General features: G+C 42.2%; 1 protein-coding gene across 5 annotated transcripts in view; it reads left to right on the plus strand.

The window, feature by feature from the left end:
* Positions 1-16341, plus strand: part of plekhg5b (pleckstrin homology domain containing, family G (with RhoGef domain) member 5b) — a 69172-nt gene that overhangs the window by 25304 nt on the left and 27527 nt on the right. For 2 of the 5 annotated variants that reach the window (XM_051071395.1, XM_051071396.1), the window contains exon 1: positions 5198-5573. The exons of 2 other annotated variants lie outside the window; for them this stretch is intronic. Coding sequence is in view for 1 of the 3 variants with exons in the window: in XM_051071396.1 (XP_050927353.1) it covers positions 5571-5573 (3 nt within the window). In the remaining 2 variants the exon portion in view is untranslated. Of the gene's footprint in view, positions 1-5197; positions 5574-6281; positions 6403-16341 lie in introns of those variants that run through there. One more of the 5 variants, XM_051071397.1, reaches the window with a different exon arrangement.

The following is a 16341-nucleotide window of genomic DNA, read 5'->3' on the forward strand; positions in this document are numbered from 1 at the left end:
ATTTTATGACTCTAGACTGACTAGAAGTGGGGAGTTGACGATATCTCTAGCTGTCGTAACTAAAACTGCTGGGATTTATTTTAAAGGAAGCATTCTTAAGATCAAATTACAGAGGAATAATTTCCTTTAATAGAGTTAGATCAGAATTACCGTCTTGCGGTCGTGTGCCTCCACCAACCTGCCATGTCCCAAGATATGAATGTCACCAATTCAGAATGTGACCGAATGTTACTGAGTTATGGTGCCGAATAACAATAACAGTATAAATAACAGGCAGAAAAATGTTTTTACAGAACATTGTGAAGTTGACCTTTGACCACTCAGATATAGAATTTCATCATTTTATGGTGAAATTTTGTCAAAATTAGCTCATGAATTATTGACTGATTGTTATTTTTAAAAATCAGAAATGTGCCTGTTTAGTCCAGTTGGCTGAGGGGCTCACAGAATGTATCATGCTTTAATTAGACCTATAAACTATCCAGTGAAGCTGAAATAAATTCAAAAATCATTAAAAACCTATCGCTGTTTTTGGCGCACCTGACAGACGTGTACTCAGGCAGCTTCTACGTGAACCTTGGAGTGTTTCATTGGGTGGAAAAATGCGGTCTGGATCAGACCGACTGGCCCTTTCTTGCATTTTAACACACTGTTTTTGATTCTTTGTTAATCATCGCTCATCGTTTGTTTCGTAATAGGCTGGGTCTATGTGAGCAATCTCTGTGAAGCCAAACCAAAACAGCATTAGCAAACAAAAACCTCAGCTGTGAAATACCTAATACAAGTCATGTAGCATATTTACCTCATATGTTTGATGCGGTAATCAGCATGTGACGATGAATAGAGTGCGTTTACAGGAGGTTGACTTGTCAGCACACATTAATGAGACATCTTATTATAATTTTTCAGCATGGGAAGGACTGAATTCATCATCAGTCTTGCTCAAGAATAAGCCTTTGTGCTGAGTGCCAGCTGGCATGATTGTACTCTACATGTCAACTGATGATAACCAAGACTTTTACTTATTATGTGCATGTAACACAACACACCTCACAGCCACGCTTATCCTCTGTGTTCAGATATTACTCAGACAAGCTATTCCCATGCTAATGTGGACATTTTTCTCCAGCGTATTAAAGCTGTTACGGTGTGGATCCAAGCCACCCCAGCAGGCTACAACAGGCTCTCTGCTCCCTCTTGTGCAGACACACATGGACTTAATCTGCTGCGGACCAATCAGCGGGCTTGTTTAGCCCAGCTGTACTTTTCCAGTCCTATGAGAGAAGCTGATGACTCCAGGTCCATTACTCATTTCACGTCAGACTGCAGCCACCTAAACCTTTGATGGAGAGGCCAGTATGAAGATGGCGCCTTCCATAGAAAATCATATACGCAGTTGTAGGTGTTACGCAGATTTCTGTGTTGACTTGGAAAATGAGTTTCGTCATTATTGCCTGTTTTAACAAGATTTGCTGATGAACTGGCTTTGACCAAAATGTGCATAACGTGATAATCTTAAAAAGAGATGATGAAAGAAGGAACAACACTATCTCCCTCTTACAAATGAAAAGTAGAATTTAAAGGCACCAGACTTTAGAGAGTTTAAGCTAATGTGAGCCAGTGTTTGAAGGCTTTGGAGACTGCTGTGTAAGGCGAGTGTTAGACTGCGAGGATCCACATGATGGACATGGTGTCATTGGAGGGTGTGCGCGAGGGTCTGTGCAGACTCCCAACACCAAACAGACGAAAACAAGTATAATACGAACTATACATAGCAGATATGATGGAGTATTATCATTCATATGGAGTCGTGTTTGTGGCCACCATCCCAGCTCTGTATTTGGTCTGCACCAACTCCTGATGGAAATATCTGTCACTTTACCCGCTCAAGTAGTTGCTAATTGTGTCAGTATGTCGTTTAGTGTTGGGCAGGTAGCATACAGTCGTATTATCAGGTCTTTTTTTGAGCAGCTTTAAGCAACCGACTGAGGAGAGTCCTGGGAATTTGAATGTGTCGTCACCCTGTAATTTCCAGATGTGGCCACAGTGGCTGCTGTTGGGCAAAAATTACACACTCTGTTCATCAGGTATGTGCTGTATGTATATTTTAAAAGAACAACTGTCAGGTACTTCTTTTACTTTGTTGTACGATGTCCCTTCAGAATTTGGAGATCACAGACCCAGAGCAATGATGTAACACTCCTGAAATGTGGGAAAAGCTTGACGGCTGTCCATCAGGGTTGGTGGAAAGACAGTCAGTCTGACAGGCATCCAGCAATAACAAACAAGCTGGACACTGACTTATGAGCGTCCGTCTATAGAATATCTCGTCAGGGAAGTACAAACACTGACTGTGGGGGGGACCACTGACGCCAGTTTAACCCCCCAGGAGCATCCTAATCAGGAAGCAACATCGCGGCAGAGAGGGGAATAACAGGAAGAGGGTACCTGACTGAGGCTCCGATGGAAACGGCCTTGTATGGGCTGAGCAGTATAGCCAGGGTTCAAAGACTTAAGAGCAGGCCCCCGGTGAGGAGATGTGCTGAGAAAACAACCCCCCGAAAATCCCTCGCATGCAAAGAGCCTTCTCATGGCAAACCTCACTAATTGTTGGTTTGCTCTGAGTGTTTTGAGAATGTAAACAACCGCTGCTTAATGAAATGCTCTGAGAATGGCAGTCTGCGCAGCTTAGTTACAGAGGCGATAATAAGCTTTGAGAAGTCTCCAATTCTAAATATGTTATTATGGCTGTGGAAGTGTGTAACGCTCGCTCTCTAAATCGCTCTTAACTGAAGCCAGCCACGAAACTGGAACTTCCAGCAGCATCACGGGTGAAACATTTGGCTTTTTCTCTCTCTGTGCACATCTTGTTTTCTCACACCATCTTACTCATCTTTGTTATCTTCATACCCACATTTCCCTTTGTTTTTTCCCCTCTATTTATCCGTTCCCTTGAAGACATGAAAGAATTCAGAGCTTATGGTTAGTGAGGGGTTAATGCCAAGGTCAGGCATCGAGAGAGGTCACTCGTGTTCAACCCCCCTCCCACTGCTCCCATTTCTGCCCCTAACAATGGCAGTGCCAGTGGGGTCTAATCCTTCAGGGTAATTGCATCGCTGCTGTCCACTCTTTTAAATATAGCCTCCCCTAATTAAGGCTGACAGTGGGTGGGGGGTTGAGAGGGGCAGACATGGATTCAACAGGTCGCCTTGTTTTGAAGACACAGGACAAGGAGAGGAGGGGTTTGAGCATTAAAAAAAAACCTACCCACTCTTTTACCCAGTTCACCACCACCACCACCACCACCACCCTTCTCTTATTCCAAACATGTGGCCCCCAGCCTTGGGGGTCTGAATTGTTTTTGTGAGCTAGCTAATTGCAGGGGATTTAAACATGGTTCATCTTGGATTAACTTGAATGACAAAAGAACAGAGAGTATTGGGCTGAGTGTTTGTGGTCAGTGCAGCAGACTGTAACAGGAATATAGGCTGTAAACTTACTTGCTCTCTCACCACACACACACACACACACACACACACACACACACACACACACACACACACTACGTTACCTCAGGGTTAGTCACCTGACAGAGACAACTATACTTCTTATGAATTAATCGTTGAGATTTTCTACATTTTCTGACATAATTGATGGATTGATCAATAACACAACAAAAATACTGATCACAGTTCATCTTCAGATTTCTTGTTATGTCCAATCAATAGCCCCAAACCTAAAGATATTTAGTTTACAATAATATAATCAAGAGGAAAAACAGCAAATCTCCACAGATAGTATTGCAACTCCATAAAGCCGGTGAAGACAGATTAAAAAAGAATGGTCAGAGATATAGAGATATCCTGACTTGTCATCCTAATCTCTAGAAACACTGGCTGCAGCTACTGCTTTGATTGATTAATCTGCAGATTACAGTAGTTAACTCTATGACAGGTCAAAAAGTAGCAATAGACTGGCGATCTGTCCAAGGTGTACCCCGGCCCCTCGCCTAATGTCAACTGGTTAAGTGGTGGATAAGCGTTATAGAAAATGGATGGATGGATGTCAAAAAGTACTGAAATAAAGCACTGTGCCACTTCCTAGAAGCTTTATCAAACAAACAGTCCAAAACCAATAAGTATCAAATCCTATTTGAGGAGCTAGAATTAGGAAAAGAAGATCATCTGAGAAGATCTAACCGTCAACTGTTTGGCATTTCGGCTTGAAAAAAAAAAAGGCTGAAATAATAAATCAGTGATCAAAATGGTTGCCGATTGACCAGCTGTTGCATCTCAGGCTTTCAGTTATGAATGATTTTTCTCCAATTCTGAGCTGAGCACCACAGGTGTTTTCAGTGAACTACCCTACCTGTCTTTCCACTGGAGGAACCAGTCAAAATTAAGATCCAAGGTTCGGAAGGTTCAGGAGCTTTCGGGATGTTGAACGTCACTGATCAAATATGCTCTACAGCATTGTTATACACCTGACATTTTAAAAAACCTACAACTGCAAACATGTTGTTTTGCTTGAAGGTTGTGGCGGACTATGATTAGGATGGAGCAGCATCAGAGATTTTACTTCAGACGGACTGATGCCAAACATCCAGGCTTATTTTTGCATCGTCACATGAAAAGGAGAGCACTTAATTGCTTAATCATTCCTGGATCTTTGGCCCTGCTGTGAAAATGCAAATCACCGTGTGCTTCAGGAACGTTTCCCCCCTGAGGGAAAAGCACCCAAAGCCCCTCAAAGGCCATAAAAGACATTGTACTTTTGTTTTCATGGGTTGAGGATTAGTATGATGAGTATGTTGATGCTCCATACTAAACAGAACGCAGTGTTATGGCTGTGTGTTGGGTAATGTTGCTTGTGTTTTGGTTGTGTTTGAACAGATTTATGTCCCACTCTTCCCCTGGTCAGCGCATTTTAAAGTGAGACCTCCCTTGACCTTATGTCCCCTGCAGGGTCAGAGTTCAACTGAGGCACTAAGTCAAGCCGGACAGTTTAGCACAGACATCAATCAGTGAAGAAGTGAGGATTGCTCATTGAATTTGGGCTAAATCTGGATCAGCTGAAACATCAAAGACGTTTTTTTTTTTTTTTTTGTCCGATGGAAAACTTTGCTAATTCTCAGGAGAAAAGAGATCAGTTTCAGTGGGAGTTTACATGAGTCAGCCAGGATGTGTGTGAGCTTGCGGGGGTGTGATTGAGAAGATAGGCGGGGTTGATGGTTTTTCTTTCTTTCTGTGTGTCGGTGTGTGTGTGTCTTCCCAGTAGACTGCTGTAGTAAACAGAGCGAGCCTCTCAGCCTCTGTCACATTCGTTCGATACCGCTGTCTGTCAGATTAACTCCGTCCGGTGTTTTCACCTTGAAGCTCAGGATTATTTTAGAAACTTAAAAGGCACTCACACACACACACACACTCATCTGAGGGAACTACAGAATAAGTTCGATCTCTGGCTGGGACTAAAACTTTTACCACCTGCTGTCTATTGGACTTTGGAGATATTGATTGGTTCTTCCACTGAAACTCAAAGTGGCTGTCTTTCCTGGGAAGTCGAGTATTTCTATGGTAGGTAAATAATGTAAAGAACAAGCTCTGCTGGGAGAGAGCTGCATGAGTTTTCATCTGCTCTGTGTTAGTATGTGTTGTAGTTTTCATTCATTCTCTGTAAAAACAAAAGATAGGAGAAGTAAACCAGGGCTGCAACTAACAATTGTTTTTATTAATTGATTAATCGTCAAAGATATTGAACTGATTACACTATGAGACAAGGAAAAGCAGCAAATTCTCCCATTTGAGATGTTCTAACTGCTAAATTTTTTGGTATTTTTGCTTGAATAACAATTCATAATAATAATTTTGAATTGATTTATTGCTGCAGCTCTAAACTATACACTCAGTATTACATTTGAACAGATGTTAATTGACTTTTCTCTGCCTGTGTGAAGCTGTGAAGGTGTAACACATCCACATCTGTGCAGACCCAACACTTAAGTCTGTTTTTCCTCCTGTGTCTGCATATTTCACATCTGCTTCTTATATCAACAGACCAACGTACCCCCTGGCACCCACCAGCGCTCTCTCCTTTCCATATTCCTTATACCAAATTGGAGGTGGTTTCCAAATAATCAATTTCCATGTCGTATTTGGACCTGCTTGTGCCCAAATCAGCATTCAGTGGAAGCTCTAATTTAACTTTGTCTACCCAGCTCTTTTTTTTTTCCTCTCACTTCCTCCTTTTTTGGTCTTGTTCACCGCCCTCCTGTCTATCTCTCCTTCTTCTCCTGCCCTGAGGCTATGGATAGGAAAGGCTAGTTGCGTCATAGTCCAGCCAGCATTGCCTGAGACAGCAGTCAGTACACTTGACTTTGTTAGAGCAGAGAGAGACCAGCTGCCGGTGAGTGGTGCTTTTCTCATGTAGTCGAATTGATCACCCCCGAGCTGAATAGTGTTGAGCCTGGACGTGTTTAGTCACTTCAGGTCTAAGAGGATTTAGTGGTGTTTCTCTCCTTAAGAGGCGGCTTGAGTGTGTTGTTTTTCCCTGTGACGACACTGTGACAGTGGCATGTGTCATTTGGGTGTCATGTAAATATTTGTGCTGCCGGGGGATTGGGCTCAGTTTTGTTGCAGCTGAGGTGGAACTCAAAACAATTAAATAACATTAAAATCTGTTCAGCTTTTGCTTTAAAATTCCTCCAAATGTAGTCTATAAAGAAATTTGAAGAGAATTCCCTGTAGCCAGTAATTGCTGGTTGCAGCTGAAAAAAGCGACTGTACCCAGGTGTCCAATAGGAAAATGAGTTGTGAAAAATGAGGAGGTAATATTTTTCTTGGGCAAACTTTGCTGCATGTTGAAACATACCTTCCACTGGAATGCATAGTCAAGTTCACAAAAAGAGTTACAGTATTTCCTGTGAGCATGTTTGTTCCTGAGTTTCTTACTTAATATGGCAAATGCTCAAAGCTGGAGAAGTCTGTGTCATGTCAGATGGACCTCTGGGCAGTGCCTGATTTCACCTTTAGATTGTTTGTGTGGTGCCCTGTTCTCTGGGATAGTGGCAGGGTGGTGGTGGTGGTGGTGGTGGGGAGATAACGGAGATGTGACAAAGGTTGTAAATGGATGCACCAGCAGGCCAGACATTCACTGGAAAGTTACTGAATATGTTGAGTCAACACACCAGTAATTTACATATTTATTATCAGGAGAAGAAATGCAGATGTTGCCTTATGGATTATCAAATGAGCTGGGTTGGACCGGGTTGGGCTGGGTTGAAGGGGGTGGGTCTTGGGCCAGAAATGAAATGTCAATATTTCTTGTTTGAAAGTCGTAGAGCTCAGTTAAAAGACACAAATGACCAGGAGGAGATGCAAAAACATCAGAAAAAGAGGTGAAACAACTGCAGAACTACTAAAAAGAGACAAAGCAATAATAAAGAGACCCAAAATGACTACAAAGAGACAGAAAAAAAACATAAACAAACACAAAACAAGTCATTTGTAGCTGTCCTGTGTCTTTTTCAAGAGGAGTGAAGGACTTTTTAACTGTCTGTGCACAGGAGGCCCATTTCCTCATAATCCATCCAGGGTTCTGTGACAGTTTGAATATATGAAAGTGACGTCAGTGTGAAGCAATGAGAAAATCGAACCATTTCTTTTAAATGTCTATAGTGTGAAATCTTGGAAAAACCTCTCCTCCTCCATCATGTGTCACTGTGCAGAGGAGGACAACATTATGAAATACTGTGTACAATTACACAGTCTGCAGTTTATCTGATGTCCAAATATTATTAAACAAGCAAATGAGTCACACAAGCGGATGTGAACTCTTTAAATGAGCCTGATATATTGGATATTATATGTTTTATAGCGGGGTTATTCCAGTTCACTTTATCACAATTCACAAGTGTTGGCCATGATTCCCCTTGGTAATGATGTTTTACCAAGTTAATTGGAGAGATTTTGTGGCCTTGCTAAGAAGAGACTTGATGGGCAAGAAACATGAGCAGTCAGACGATCAGATAAACTTTTTTAGAAGTGAAAATGAAAACAGAAAGTATAGTTATTAGCCAAAATGTTAATTGTAAACATCCTTCACAGTTTATAGTCCAACAGTTGCACACTCACGTTTCCTGTAATGTTGACTAATGTTGCGGTTGCGCTCACATTAAGTGAATCATTAAACAAACTGATTAAACTGTTTTTTTGTTTGCTGATTGTTTGCTAAATCCATCCCAAGAACAGCAACTGTCCATAACAAATGAGGCAGAGCAGGCCTGTCAAACTCTGGATTTCTTGCTAAAGTTGTGTGTATGGAGCTTTAATAAGAGCATTACTCAATATATCAAGAGTTTGAAGGGTGTTGTGTGTTTTTTCAGCTTTACCAAAACTAAAACACAACAGCAAAAGTGTAAAGAATGGATTAAACTGTGTGTTTACACTCTAACCAAAGCTGCAAATGTTAACTAGCTAACTAGCTACAGCTACACTGTAGATGCTACTAGATCTGAATTTAGAGTAGTGTTAGCTCAGCCGCCAGGAGATCCAGCCAAACTCATTATCGGAAATCGTGTTACAGTAAATCTCACGTCATGTATGCACATTAAGACCGCTTTGAAGGGTTGAGCCAAGTGGAAACATTTAAAAATTAGCTACAGGTAGAGTTTGTTTTAGCCAGCTCACTGAGTTAGCATTAGCTAGCTTGCTAGCTAGCTACAGCCTCTAAAATCTGCTAGCAACAGTCATTATTTCAGCCAATAAAACTGAACTGGCCTGCTTTTGTTTATGAAATCAAAGACGCATTGTCTTAATACTCCCTACTTATTTTGAGAGGTTAATATGCAACCTAGCACCACATATGCGCTCTGCTAGCTTGGGTAGCTTTACAAGCATAGCAACAGTAACTAAGGGGAGCAGGTTGTAATAACCCGAATTTATCCTTTAATCTATCAGTTACAGGTGTCCATCGGCTTAATGCACATTATGTTATGCTTTCATTGTTTTATTTTCACTTGCAGATATTGGCGTTGAAATGACATCATCCCTTGTTAAGCATACCCCTCCTCATCCTACATTTGATGTCTGTTAGTAAATGATCACCACTCACCAGAATTAACCACTGTGGGTCCTTTTATGAACATACTTAACATGTGTTTGGGTAACACACACACACACACACACACACACACACACACACTTCTCTCCTGGGAGGATGAAACACAGCAAGTGCCTCTGTTTGAGTAAATCCATATGTGCGCGAGGCGTCAGCGCTGTACTGTACCAGAATGAGGGAGAGTCGGTTAATAGGGAACAGACATGCAGACAAGGCAGGGTAGTCTTGTTGCATAAGGGCCGCAGTTTAAAAAAAAATAAAAAACCCGGGCCCTGGCTCTCCTCCTCCGCCTCCTCGCCCGGCCAGAGGACAGATGGCGGCAGAAGAAAGCGAGCGAGCAGCAGTGGCTCTCTCCCATGCCACTCCTCAACAGATGCATCGTTTATTTATTGAAAAATAAATCAGACCTGGGCTCGGCCTGCCCAGGGCTCGTGCTTTGATCTCCTGCAGCCTTACTGGGCGCTGTTTTCAATACCACCTACTGGGCCACAGCTAATTGCAACTCTGCGTAATGTTCAGGAAAGCAGGCCCGCTCCAGCGTACATGGCAAGGCCCCAAGGGGTCGTGCGCTCTGCTCCCGAGAGGACAATCAAAACTGTCTTTTTAGACAGAGGTAGTGAAAAAGTTACATGTAGCAGAGATTGAACAGCTCTGCTCGGTCTCTGTCATCTCAGCCTGATGAAAAGCACGCTCACTCTGCAGGCATTTAGCTCTTTAAACTTTTTCTCTGACAATCCATTACCCTTAATGCAGCAGCTGATGTGGTAGTTTTTAGCTGCAGTTAAGAAATAATCAGTGTCCTGAGAGGATGGTGAGAAAGTTACTGACCGGTAGACGATGCGGATGTGGAAAGTGTGGATGTAGATTTTTACTGGAATTTTCTGATATAAAGTCATTTTATCACCTGGGAAACCTTAAGGGTTGGAATACAGTTAAATTATAACATTTTCTTCTTTGGAAGTCAAATAACCTCTAACAGCTTGGCTGCCATACCCACATTAATAATGATTTAATGCTAAAATAATGACTGGATTAATCAGTTAGTCAGTTGACAGAATAACTTTAATTCATCAAATAAAAATGGCAAAACATTTTCTGCCTCCAGCTGCTACAATTTTCAGCCACTTCCTGTCTCATATTACTAAAAAATAAATCTCTCTTTTTGAACAAAAATAAAACGCTAAGAATAAGCAGTTGGAAGATGGGATCAGGGACTTGCAAATGGCACTTGTCTGACATTTTATTGACTAAATTATTAGTTGACGAATGAAAAAAACATTAATTTAGAGATTAATCAATTAGAATAATCATTAATTGTGTCTATATAATGATATTTCTTTATTTCTTAATGTAAATATCCTCTGGAAACTCTAGTCTATATTTTGGATATTGAGGAATTCTGTTAAAGATACTGTGACATTTGAGTTTGTCAGTATTGATAAGAGCTACCCAGCTCCAATATTGATGTTAAATAATTCAAATTATTTGGCAAGTTTTTTTGCACAACAAGATGGGTTCAGGAGAATCTTTTGCTCTTGGTGTGTTTGTACAGAGGTAAACGTCGCGTGAGGACGTTAGTCATCACAGTAAAATGAGCCCACAGTCATCAGGGAAATGTTTTGCACTATTAGCATTAGACATGTATTGATGTGTTTGCGCAGGTCAAAGGTCAGTTCATTAGCGTATTTGTCTGTGAAAATGAGACAGTGGTTGTCTCTCCTTGAGTTGTAGACTATGAACCACTGATGATGTGTTTGTGCGTCTGACTTTTGGGTTATCTTTGATTAGTCTGGTGTCGTCGACTCTATGACCAAAGTCTGTCTGGGTGCTTGACTGACTTCACTGCACTCACGCTGTTCGAACAAGACTGTGCATGACTCTGCCTCGTCGAGTGCTACCCAATCATTTGCGTGCGTAGGTGTGTTTATTGGGATGCACTTGAGCGTTTTTTTGCTCCAAAAAAAGGTGGTGGGGGGGGAGAGAAACGACAAGTCCTGCTTGGTTACTGGAAGAAAAACGAGGGGTTGACTTGAAGCTACCGTGAGCCGACTCCTCCAGCCCCCTCATGACTGATGAGGAGTTAACGGTAACATAACTTACTGCTGAAGGAGGGGGTGGGGGGGGATCTCGTCCAGTTGCCAAATCAGTGATGACTTGCATGTTAGGACAGGACCGTAAAGCAGGGAGTGGAGTGATGGTAAGCATTAAAGTTGGCCCGTGTGATTAAACACAGTGTACCTGGATGTCACCCGCAGTCTCAACAAAGACTGAGGTGCAATGAGACCTTTCAGCGTCGGATGGATGGTTGGCCCAAACAGTACAGTTTGTGCTCAACATAACCAAACAGTATTATCCATTGTTTCCAATATGAAGCATTAGTTGGGCTGTTGTTGCATTGTGTTGATTCAGGTTGGCTTTGATTTCATGTTTTCTATAGTTTGTGTGTGTGGAGGTTGACGATGGCCTCTTGGAACAATGATAAGCCACTGAGTTTGTTCAATGGGTGTGGGCACCACTGTGACAAACAGCTGTGTGTGTGTGTGTGTGTGTGTGTGTGTTATAATAGAGTAATAAATGTGTGGGAAAACTCCAGTTTTCGCAGTATGGCTAATAAAAGATAAGATTTTTTTATTCTCTTGCAGTATGTTTTTCTATTACATGCCGTAAATTTAAGTGTTGTACATTAACCTCCACCTTCCTGAACCCCCACCCCTCCACACGCTCATACTTGCAGCCTGATACATACACACACTCACACAGTAAACATAACACAATAAAGGCTTTATTAAAAGCTCTAGATGGAGAGTATTTCCTCCTGGCTAGCTCTACCTATTAATTCGCACCCTTAATTATTTACGTCTGGTTTTCCGGTCTTTGTCTTATGTTGACATTTATTTTTCCATCTTTAGGGTTGAGTTCTGTTAGCCAGCTCTATTTTTAATCCAGTCAGTAAAATACCTGGATTTGCTAAACTCGATCTATCAGCTTCTCATTAGAGCATCTGTAGCTAATTAATGTTAAACCCATAACAGCTTTAATGACACTTTCTTGCTGTTGTTTTCTGGATAATGTGCTCTCTGCAAGCCGGTGTCTGTACTGGGCTTAAAAGCCCTCGTTCAGGATGGTCTCATCCGCTGCGTGAAGACGGTTCCCACAGAAAAGCTCAGTGAAGTGGATGTGAGCTGCTCTTTAATGGAGTCGGGGCAGCTAACCAGACGTGCATCTGCCCAATCAACCGCTCAGTCCTGATCCTTTCAGTCTTTTTCTCTTGTAAAAGTAAAAAAGATGTCGTTTGAAGACACTTAGAATAAGGAGTAAATCTCCCCTTTATGTGGTTTGTCTGTTTTTGAGTGTGGTGTCTTCTTCTAAGACTCTTAACTTCACCAAGTAACACAAAGGAGAGATTTATACTTTATACTGTTTGTTTTTAAACAGTATTTTAGTTTTTTTACAAGAGAACAGACTTTAAAGATGAAGACTAACTGGTTGGTTTGGTAAATGTGTGTCTGGTTAACTTCCCCACCTCAGCTAAAGAGCAGCCACTTCACTGAGCTTTCTCTATGGGATCCATCTGGGACTGTCTACCACACAGAGTCACATCAGTTTCAGGAGGATCATGTATCAATATTTTTAGCTTTAGCAGTTAACTCATGAAAAATAGTCATCAGGATACAGTTGTTCTCACAGTGTGCCACATGCATTTAATCAGTATTTCATCTTTTCTGCTCCTCATCTCAGGTTTAATAAAATGCTGTCGTGCCTCTCCAACCTTGTTGACCGTTACAGCAAAGCAGCAAAAGCCTGTTATGTCTCTGAAGATAGATCATGATAAGTTATGAGAGAAACCATAGCCTGCGGCTCATGTACCCTCCCTTCTACTCCTCCTTTGACCTGATGCAAACACACATGTGCGCGCTGTGATACATGCTATTACGTAAGCGCTAGGTGTGTTCTGGCAGGACAAGCTGTTCCGGGAGTGAGGTCGGGAAAGGGAAACGCTGTCAGGTTGCAAACGGTTGTGGGGGAAGTTTTACCCAATGTACTTTTGGCTTTTGCGAAACCAGTAAGAGCATTACTGAGCAGCTTCCCTCACCGCTCCGATCTCAGAGCAGCAGCCGTGTGATGGATGGGTCTTGTATCACATTGAGTCAGATCTGTAATCTGGATTTGAATTTATCTGCGGTCTTCCCTCTCAATGCGTCATATAATTCCATACACAAAGACCGATCACCCGCAGATTTTCCAGCTCACGAGGATGTGGCAGGACGTCCAGACTTATTTAAGATTGTCCTCCGGAGCCAAAATTGTGATGGTGGTGTGGATGTTGCAGCCAAATTGAGCTGCCAGGCTGTTGCTCTGAACCCACAAGTTCCATCCTTAATTATAAATCATGTTCAAGACATTTGAATCTTAACTTAATATAACTGTGCCACAGTTTAATGTCTTTAGCATCAGCTGTGTGAAGTGATCTTTCTTTCTTATGCTGTTTATAAGATGAATAAGATCAAACTCTCAGTGTTTTCCAGTGGATACAGCGTGTGCTGTGAAGTGTGACGGTATAGCCTTCATATGCTGCGTGCCGGCATTTGGAGGATTAAGTGTTAAGGTAATAATCCTGATTCACCTCAGAAGACTCCAGTCATCTTCTTTCAAACAAGAACGGCTTTATTACAGCTGAGCGACTGGTGTGCTGTTTGATGACACAGCCTTGGAGCGGGCATGCCTGTGTTTGTAAGTCCATGCATGTTTTGTGTGTGTGTGTGTGTGTGTGTGGGGAGTATTGGCGTGTTTGCAGGATGTGTGGAAACAAGGGTGTATAAGCAGGTGCCACGTGGTGTTGGATGTGCTAAGCTGAGACGAGGGCCGAAGTGGGGCCGGTGTGTGTTCTCAGCTGTTGGGGAAGGGGGGTGAAGGTGGGGCTGTGTGTGTAGATGTGTGTGTGCATGCAGTGTTTCATCTACAGTCACTCATGCTCCCCCCGAACCTCCCCACTAATCCGGGCCGATCTGAGAGCAGGCATGCGGTGGGGAGGGTGTTGGGGGGGGACACACACACGCGACACACACTCACATGACACATGTTGTCTCGCACACATTCATAAACTCGCTGTACGAGGCACGGCATGGCTTCCTGTCAGCTGTCTTGCATTGTCACCTTCTCTTACAGTCAGCTTCGCTTACACACTGCCTCGTCTAGCGTTTTCGCGCTGGGGGAAAACTGATCCAGCTCTAGATTCCAGGAAAAAGGTCGAAAATAATGAAAGTCAGATCGTCCTCATACCCAAATATCAATCATCCCTCTCATTGATAAGGAATGTTCAGTATTGCAAAAATCTCTGCTGAGCTGAAACACAGATCTGTTAGGTGTATATCTGTCATGAGTGTGAGATTGCAGGCTTTTCTAGGTTTTATTTTTAGTGTTTTTTCCAGTTTGGTGCTTTTTGGTTTTTCTAACAAGAGCCCTTTTCTTCGTCTGTTGATGCACTCGTTTGTCTTGGCTAAAGCGTCAGATATTTTCTGCTGCTTTAGTTGCAGCAGGAATGTGAACGCTCCAGCTTGATAGTAAGGAGGCCTACCTATCTGGGCTATTGTCTAAATATGGCATCTGGTTTGCTCGTATTTCTCTGGCCCGGACGACTGTCTCCGCACCTCATTGAAGAACATACCACCTGTGTGTGATGGGACATTTGACTCTGCTACGCGAAAATTTGAGCGCACCGCATTGACGTTGACTTCAGAGACACATGAGTGGGTGATGTTGTAACAGATTTCTGCAACTTGTGTGCTTCTTCCATGAAGCTTGTCTCTCTAAGCTGAGGTCAGTGAGTCAGTTGGAGGTGAGACACTTCCCTCCTCCGTACCTGCAACTTGTCGAACGTCATCAACTGCAACGATTAAGAAATATCTTAAACCAGAGATTTCATACTCTTCCCACTATCCTGAACTATAGTTACCACAAGACTGAACAGGATCTCACTTTGTTTAAAAAAAAAACAAAAAACACAAGAGCTTTTAACTGAGGAGGAACCTCCTCCTCCTGTAGCCGCAGTAGCAACATGGTTGAAGGGTTGTGAACGTCGGTTGGTTGCTTGTTTAGCTGGTCTGTCTTTCTACCACTGTAGAATGAAATATCCCAACTATCAGAGAGATTTCCATGAAAGCTGGACTTTCATGCCCCTGTCAAGTTGAACTGTAACAAGTTTGTTGATCCCATAACTTTTCTTGTATTGTTTAATTTGTCCATACACATTAACCTCAACTAACATGGTGAAAATGGTCTGCTAACTATCAGCACTGTGTGGATTAGGTTAGCAGGTGACATTAGCATTTAGCTCAAATCACTGTTGTGCCGAAGCACAGCCTCATAGAGCAGCTGGCCAGAATGATTTTATCCTGTAACTAAGTCTAACCTCTGGGCAGCAGAAACAAGCTGCAAATGACAACTGTCAAATATTTGACCTTTCCAGTTGATATGGTGGGCTTGTCAGATAACTGTTTACTCACTCAGCAGACATTAGCATTAATTTGAAGTTGTGTTTGCGTCTACCTGAGGAATATCAGTCCAATATTCACTCTCCTTTTAGTTTTTGATTTGGTCTCCATGAGCTCCTGAGAGAAATATCTGGCTCTTTAGCGGATAAATGCTCACTTTGTTCATTTGCTAGTTGCTAACTGTGGCTGTCTGTTGTTTGGTGATGAGAAGATTGTGCATATGCGTCATTAATTAAACCATTTATTTATTTATTTTTGCTCTGAACCAGAACATTAAGGTTGTCGCCGGGAAAACCAAAACAGTGTGCTGAAAGATGTTAAAATGTCATAGAGCTGAAGGGAATCTTATGGTCATAGTTTATTTTTCCTATCAGTAATAATAACACCAAGCTGGCCTGACTGCTCATATTTCTTGCCATGTTGCATTTTGTAGCAGTGGTGTTACATCTCTCCCACATCCCAGCAATTACTTTACTAAGTGCAATGTTATCATAACTGATAGAAGTGATAGCTGAAACCATGAAAATAAGGCCCAAGTTGTAATAAACTGGAATTATCCTTTAACCCCACTGTGCTTATTGGAGGAGAGCATGTCACGCTCACTACAGTAAACAAGGCCATCCTCTTATTTTGTTTAGCCTGAGAGCCTCACTCACTGACTCTGCTCGTCTCTTTCTATTTAAAACCTCTCTCTGACTGGGGCTCTGCCTGGGTATAGTGACCCTGGGTGTATGAG

Source organism: Lates calcarifer, linkage group LG6 (assembly GCF_001640805.2).
Source record: "Lates calcarifer isolate ASB-BC8 linkage group LG6, TLL_Latcal_v3, whole genome shotgun sequence".
Classification (NCBI taxonomy): domain Eukaryota; kingdom Metazoa; phylum Chordata; class Actinopteri; family Centropomidae; genus Lates; species Lates calcarifer.